Source organism: Engraulis encrasicolus, unplaced genomic scaffold (genome assembly GCF_034702125.1).
Source record: "Engraulis encrasicolus isolate BLACKSEA-1 unplaced genomic scaffold, IST_EnEncr_1.0 scaffold_615_np1212, whole genome shotgun sequence".
Taxonomy (NCBI): domain Eukaryota; kingdom Metazoa; phylum Chordata; class Actinopteri; order Clupeiformes; family Engraulidae; genus Engraulis; species Engraulis encrasicolus.
The window spans coordinates 17,501-25,517 of record NW_026945934.1 but is presented as its reverse complement, the minus strand read 5'-3'; the positions used below and the strand labels follow the sequence as shown (position 1 = coordinate 25,517).

The window sequence follows — 8,017 nt, the reverse complement described above, 5'->3', positions numbered from 1 at the left end:
ACTATGATAATGTTGGTTATGGGCGCTCATGTAGCTTTCAGCCACTAATGCAACCCACAACAAGTCACCTGCTAGCATACATGAAACACATACAAATAGAATATCCCGATTAGACAACTGTACAGAAAATTATACAAGGCATAGTACATAGTAATCATGAAATTGTGCACTGCTCATAAACGGGCCGCTGAACTCAAGTTGATAGGGCAGTGATAGGGCAGGGCTTCATGGGTAAGCAGTTAGACCGTGGAAGACCAGGCGCACCTGTGTATGGGTTGGGCCTCAGCCAGGGCCAAGCGAGAAGGTGAGCAGGGGCTCATGGGTAGAGCTAGGAGCTCGCCAGGCTTGGCCTTCTTAGGTCCCTTCGGGTCTTTGAAGTGCGCTACTTTAGGCTGAACTGCACAGAGGAACACAGGTTACTCCAGTGACAGAGGAAGGCTTACACATAGGCTGTCATCTAACCTAACAAATTGTGAAACTGAAATAAGCCATTCTATTCAATGAAACAACACAGTATAGCCTACCAGTGAGATACAGAATTGGCAATAGTTTCTGGTTCCCTGTCTCCTCTGGTCAAACACATTGGTAAAAGTTTCAACGTAAAGCTCCAAAGAAAAATATTGCTTACACCACATCACTATTTTTGACCTAAGCCATAGACTATTCACAAACAACACAAGTACCTTCTTAACCAGGTTTGGAATAGTAAAACAGTGCCACTAACTGTTTGTTGGTTTCTTTGATGCGATTTGGTTGACAATGAACAATGTAACCAGATCCATGCTTCCACTGCCCTCTCGTTTGGGAGAAGTGGGTAGCCCCAAAGTCTGAAGCTTCTTCTGCAATCTTTTTTGGGCAAAATATTCCTACATGGAAAAGAAGCACCGCACAAGTCTATTGGTTAAAAAAGAAGAGATATACAGATATTTACTGTCTTCCAGACAATGAGTAGTAAGAGGACAACATTACCCGTTGCTTCTTGGTGTCATTTTTCATCATAATGCGCTTCCTGAAAAGCAATGTCACTTCCATGAGATAAGGAATCTTGAATCAAAGTGGCATGATTACATAGTTATCTTAGACTCACTCACACAATGTTCACTGTCTTCAATTATGAGTGCCTGTCATGTTAGGTAATGGTTATTATGCTAATTATTCTAGCTAACTCACCGAGATCCTCCGACCCAATTCATCTTTCTGGTCTTGTTTATCCTGGGAATGACCCTAATTATACCCCAAGATATAACTGTAAGTTAAACGAAATTAATGGAACACCGTATAGCAATGTATTCGAGCAACGTAATGTTAACAAAATGTTGTCGACGCGGGGTAGCGTATTACAATTTAACTAGCTTGTTGTAACAGTAGCCTACCTGGATTTTTGTTGTCTGTTAAGATTCTGTTTGTCTTCACTTTAGCGCGTGCGAACTGTCAGGGCATTGGCACGTGAGTAAGTTCCACACTGAGTCTTTAGTTTGCACGTGTAATTTTCGATGCTTTAATGTTAATTTGCAAAATTCAAACGTAATGTTACAAATTGCTTTTAAATAAGAAATCAATCTTTACACAACGCGGTAACCTGTAATCGTAATGTACAGTAGGTAAAGTTTGTATTCTGCGTCATTTACCTCGCCAACCAATCGGATTCATTCGGAAGGGTTGCCAGTCAAAGCTGGATGACGGAAACGTACGAAGCAGTCTAGCGGTTCAGGAGCCGATGCTATGTCGAAGACCTGATGGATTGTCGCCCTTTTCTCTCCTGCTTTTATCGAGACTTGAACGCAATCGATGGATACGGTACCGGTTCAAAACATAGAATAGTACATTGTGTTTAGTCGTGCAGTGAGAAAAGATGTCTAACATACTTCATGTAGCGACCAACGTGAAATGGAACCGGTCTGCAGCAGCAAAGCGGGCTGCCTTCCTTGTGGTTGCTGCATACGGTGTGAAAACGCTGTACCCTATCATCTGCAAACAGATCAACAAACGAAAGGAGAGACAAAATCCACCGCACTCGAGAGGAGAGGAAAATGGATCGTTGGCCGTCAAGAAATCCGCGACGGACATTGTGCCTTCCCACAAGAAGAAATCCCCTGGCGTGGATGCAGAATTTTTCAAGCAGGTCCTTGAACTGGTCAAAATAGTATTCCCCAAGCTTTTAACAAAGGAACTGGGTTTGTTGTGTTTGCATTCTGTTGCACTCGTCTCCAGGACGTTTTTATCCATTTATGTCGCCGGATTGGACGGCAAAATTGTGAAAACAATCGTGGAGAAAAAGCCCAGGGATTTTATCATGCAACTGATGAAATGGCTTCTCATAGCTATCCCCGCTACATTCGTCAACAGTGCAATCCGCTACCTGGAGTGCAAGCTGGCCCTGGCGTTTCGCACCCGGCTTGTGAACCACGCATACAAAACCTATTTCACCGACCAGACCTACTACAAAGTTAGCAACATGGACGGCAGGCTGGCGAACCCTGACCAGTCGCTCACGGAGGACGTGATGATGTTTTCACAGTCCATCGCACATTTGTATTCCAACCTCACCAAGCCCATCCTGGATGTCATCCTCACGTCGTACACTCTCATCCAGACGGCCCGGTCCCGCGGTGCTAACGCCTCAGGGCCGACGCTGCTGGCCGGGTTGGTGGTGTTCGCCACGGCTAAGGTGCTGCGGGCTTGCTCGCCGAAATTTGGCAAGCTGGTGGCCGAGGAGGCCCACAGGAAAGGATATCTACGCTACGTGCACTCGAGAATCATTGCCAATGCTGAGGAGATAGCCTTCTACCGGGGTCACAAGGTGAGCCAATCAGACAGACAGACAGACAGACAGACTTCGCCATCAAATCATGGCTAAACTGAATTGCATGTTGGTTGATTTGGGTTAGTTGCAGACCTATGACAGATAAGCCTGCTTCTTATTCATTCAGTCATTCATTCATTCATATTACTACTGTACATCCATCCATGGGTTGCATGCTTGCTGACCATGTCCTGCCGGTTGGCTGCAGGTGGAGATGCGGCAGCTGCAGAAGTGCTACCGGGCTTTGGCGGAGCAGATGAACCTGATCCTGAACAAGCGCCTGTGGTACATCATGCTAGAGCAGTTCCTGATGAAGTACGTGTGGAGCGGCAGCGGCCTGGTCATGGTGGCCGTGCCCATCATCACCGCCACCGGCTTTGCCGACAACGGTGAGTGGGGGAATCAGCACGCATGTGTGCCAGTGTTTTTGCAGGAAATTAAGTTTGGTGGATGGGGCTATGCTGGTATGACATATGACTATCATCAACAATCAACAATCGAAAGACTATGTTCTCCAGTGGGATATAAGAATACACTTTTGCATTGTAAAGCAACATTCACAGGCCTATATCTGAATTAGGGGTACCTTGAGATGGTATAGTGTGTGATGCCAAGGTGGCCAAGGTGGTGGTGATTGGAAACTACAGGCAACACAATTCTGCCTCTGTTCAAGTTCTGCATCCAGTGTGCTCCTCCCGACCTCGCTCCTCCCCTCATCTCTCTTCCTCCCTCCTCCCAAGTCCCTGCTGACCTCCTCCTCTTCCCCCTCTCCCTCTGCCAGCCGCCAATGCCCTGCAGTGCACATGCTCTGGCTATAAGGCCCGAGGTGATGGTGGTGGTGGTACTTTTTCTGCCTGATGTGTCATAACAGCTGGTAGCCATTCTCACGCAAAGCTTACTACCTACCGAGTGCCTGGGAATTTCAATTTGCATTTCAAATGTCTACAACAAGAAGCACACAACTAATAGCCACCTCCTTCCGTATTTGTTATCCAAAAAAGAGCTCTCCCCTTCTCCCTCTCTGTTTCCCTAGCTGTGTAGTGCCTTTGTGGTGGGGCTAAGGGCTGTCTGTTGAGTCGTGGAGGATTGTCATGCAAGTGCAGCCCACATGGAAATGAGATGCTTTCTAATGCAGACCAGGCCTGGCCTCACATCACAAAATGGCTGCTGTGTTGTGTTGTGTTGTGTTGTGTTGTGCTTGCCATTGCACACACACACACACACACACGCACACACGCACACACACACACACACACACACACACACACACACACACACACACACACACACACACACACAGAGTCATTCAATCACCCCTGAACAACACTGTTACTTTGCCGATCAAGTGTCTCACTCTCTATTGCCAGTCTGTGGTCTTGATTGTTGTGTACTGTATTTTGTGTACTGATAATATTAATGTTGCAGAGGGTGTACAGTGACTGTGTGAAAGTATATACATATGATGCTATTAGATACATACTGTTCTGCTCCAAAAGGGATAGACTTTTAAACTAAGTCACATAAACTTACAGTTTGGTTAGGTTGGGTTGGGTTTAGTGGCATGAAATGTTGAAATTACTCATTGCATTGCTATGGTTTCTATGAGAAACCAACTTGTCCTCAACATCTACTTCAACAGTAGTACAGCTTGTAAGAGCTCAGTGGCGACAGACTTGTAAATCCACTTGGTGCAAGGAAGGAAAGTCTTGTGATTTTCACCTAGATTTAGAGCACTTGGTGGAGAGGTCGATATTATGTGTCTAGAGGTAAGTTAGCTAGTAAGTGTTGACGTGATGTATAGCATACAGTACAACACTGGGTATAACAGTTAAATTGAAATATATGGGCAGGTTCATATAGCCAGGCTATTTGCTGATGTCATCACCAGGCGGTAGCGATTGGACAAAGGCAGAGCCAGTGCATGAAAGACACCGCCCCAGTAATGTGGTTGTTAACTACAACGGCAATAACCAAGCCATAACATATTTACTAAAGACTCTATGTATATGTCATAGTAGTATAGTACCATTACCATAGCAATAAAGTTTGTTTTAACAAATAATAAAAGAGTTCTACTGCTGTAACGACGAGGCACATGATGAAGCTTCCCTTCCTCAATAGAGCATCACAGTACAAGGGGTTTGTGTTTTTGAAGAGTTGCGAAAGTGAAGTGAAAGCCTACCTGAGAAACTCCAACTCCCATTGTCATTGTGACAAAGCACTGCACAGCGCACATGTGCACACTGCACACAACAGAATTGCATTAATGCCTCATCTGTGCAAAGGGGCAGTCCCCAATCGCAGCCCCAAGGGAGCAGTGCGGTGGGACGTTAGCATGCTCAGGGTACCTCAGTCATGGAGGAGGATGGGGGTAGAGCACTGGTTAATTATTATTCCCTCCACAAACCTGGCAGGTGGGGAGTCTAACCGGCAACTTTTGGGCTACAAGTCTGGCACCCTAACCGCTTACCCATGACTTGAGTTAACTGCCAGAATGTCACCTCCCCCCAAGTGACCTTTTCTCTCTGCCCCCTCTTCAGAGTTGGCGGACGGCCATACGCAGGTGATGGTGAGCGAGAGGACGGAGGCCTTCACCACGGCCCGCAACCTGCTGGCATCCGGAGCCGACGCCATCGAGAGGATCATGTCCTCATACAAAGAGGTCAGTGTTACTCTGCACACATGCATACATGGACACACACGCATACAGAATGCACAGACACTCTCTCTAATCTCTCACGTACAGGCTCCTGAACACACACACACACACACACACACACACACACACACACACACACACACACACACACACACACACACACACACACACACACACACACACACACACACACACACACACACAGACTCACACCTAAACACACACTTGTAGACACACATGCACACACATACTGTGCATGTACACATCAACACACATGCATGCACGCACACGCACGTACACACACACACACACACACACACACCCTCTACTCTCCATTCTTCCTCACATCTGCCTTGCCTGACAGGGTCTGTTTTTAGATCCTAGTCCGCTGCCTGATGCCCGGAGGCTGATCTACGGCAAGCCGGATGGCTCATTAGGGAAGATGCATTAACAGTATATCAATCGGAAGAAAAGTATTTTGGGATTTCCTACAGCTTGGAGGGTTGAAATAAATGTTTCATAGGCAGACAAGGCCGACTGTCTGTACTGAGCCCTTCCTGTATGTCCTGTTATGAAGCAGAGAATGAGCGTGACTGCAAGTGTGTAATTTTTTAACCAAGGGGCAGATCCGGACTCGTCCTACCACCGCCCCCCTGCCCTGCACACCCATACCCCACCCCCCTCCTGTTCTCACATGTCCCACTAGCCGCATCCCAAAGGCATGATGGGAATGAGGAAGTACTACATGGGTGTGAACATGACTCCCGTTCACTGATCTGAGAAGAACATCCTGTGTTTATTATTGTATGGGTGGCGTTCTTATACTTATATGGTCTTGGTCAATATAGAGTCTTTCCTAGACTACTTAGTCTGCCCTCTTTAGCCTAAATACTGTAGGCCCTATGCGTTTTGCAGAGAGGCATAATATGGCATTATAACATGCCTTGGGACACCCTTGGGTCTGAATAACTATGCATGTTTGTAGTTAGTGAATGTTCAGATCTTAGAACAACATTACAATGGCATTAGAGAGAATCTAAAAAATACATTGTAGATGAGTAGATGAGACTTTGTCATCACTACCATTCCGGTAACAACAAGCTTATGACAGAGGCTTTGCGTTGCATGAAGTGATATGAAGTGGGGTTTTCATCACTTAAAGATACTGACTCTGGAATCATGAGGAGATGGCGTTTCAGTCATGGGTTGTGGTGTGATGGTGTCAAAGTTCCAAAACCACACAGGCAAAGGACAGGAGAGGAAGAGGATGGGGCTCACATCTCCCAGGCCCTGCTTCTCTCTCTCTCTCTCTCTCTCTCTCTCTCTCTCTCTCTCTCTCTCTCTCTCTCTTTCTCTCTGTCTTTCTCTATGACTCTGTATTTTTCTTTCTCTTCCTTCATCTCAAAACTATTTTGCTTCAAGTTTTTTTTGCCTCATCCTTATCTCACGTCTGTAATTCTTGTCAGACATCTGGACTTAGCCACAGTAGGTCGTTGTCTGGAATGCACAACACACAGACATTTAACGTCACAGCACAATTTATCCATATGTTCTCACACATGTACAGTACAAATACACACACACCAATGGCGTATTTGCCATTGAGGAAAGGGAGGACGATCCTCCCTCGAAATAATAAAGCCAGATCTTCCAGTAGATTTAATATTTTAATGTATAAATTATACATTTATTTATTATATCTTTGTTATATAAGTGTTAGTATATTATATCTATTTTGCGATAAAAACATGTACTTTAGCGCTTCTAAGTCACATATTAGACCTTGGAGGAGCGTCCTCCCTTCCATCCTCATTGACTTCCATTATAAATGGTGAAACCCCGGGCGTAGCGCGGGCTTTGCTTTTTAACATTGAAGTGAATGGAGCTTAGGGAGGACTTTCCTCCCTTAAGGCGGGTCTAGAGCCATGGAAGTAATCTGCCTATCAGTGAAGCTGAATTTATCAAAAGCCAATCAGAATATGACGAGTTGGGTTGACAGACGACAAGCATGAACTCGGTCGTCATGACAACGATATACAAATCAACCGTGTGAGAAGAATGCGGCAGCAGACAGTGGAAAGTGTGGAGTAACTTAATTGGCGAATGTTTTATGAACCCTTAATAAATACAAAGGAAAGATCAACTGTTTTCATGTTGTGAATCGCGCAATATCACTCCCTGGATTTAGATTGAAAACCGAATGGAAAGGTCAGTGTGTTTATATCAGTCACTCACGTCACTCGATCACTACACAATGCAAGCGAAGCACGGATGCAAATCGCATTCATGATTCAAATGGTCGGACCAACGTTTTTAAAAGGTAGTCTTGCTTCAGCATGTCCTACGTGCACAAATAACAGTCTCAATGCTTGTCTTTGCGTTTCTCCTTCGTGCTTTCCCCCCAAAAGAGGGTTATTTACAAATGGGAATAAGAATGCTTTTGGCTGTATGAATGCACTGACCCTAGACTGGCGTTATTTTCTCCCTCCTCAAGACGAGAAACATGACAGCACGAAGCGCTTTAACCTTTTCATAAAACATCTCTGGCTAAACTT

General features: G+C 45.5%; 2 protein-coding genes across 2 annotated transcripts in view; one reads left to right on the top strand and one right to left on the bottom strand.

The window, feature by feature from the left end:
• Window positions 1-264: 264 nt before the first annotated feature.
• On the bottom strand, window positions 265-1,263 carry LOC134444594 (regulator of DNA class I crossover intermediates 1-like; the record flags this gene model as incomplete). Its single annotated transcript, XM_063193852.1, has 4 exons — window positions 1,171-1,263; window positions 970-1,009; window positions 725-866; window positions 265-397 (listed from the first exon to the last, which is right to left on the bottom strand). Coding segments are annotated over exons 1-4 (338 nt in total), but the record flags the coding sequence as incomplete, so codon positions are not given.
• Window positions 1,264-1,716: 453 nt separating this feature from the next.
• LOC134444595 (ATP-binding cassette sub-family D member 2-like) overlaps window positions 1,717-8,017 on the top strand; it is a gene marked incomplete at its 3' end in the record, with an annotated part of 22,538 nt that continues 16,237 nt past the window's right edge. The window contains exons 1-3 of the mRNA XM_063193853.1: window positions 1,717-2,800; window positions 3,012-3,192; window positions 5,344-5,465. Of these exons, the coding sequence (XP_063049923.1) occupies window positions 1,853-2,800; window positions 3,012-3,192; window positions 5,344-5,465 (1,251 nt within the window). The remainder of the gene's footprint in view (window positions 2,801-3,011; window positions 3,193-5,343; window positions 5,466-8,017) is intronic.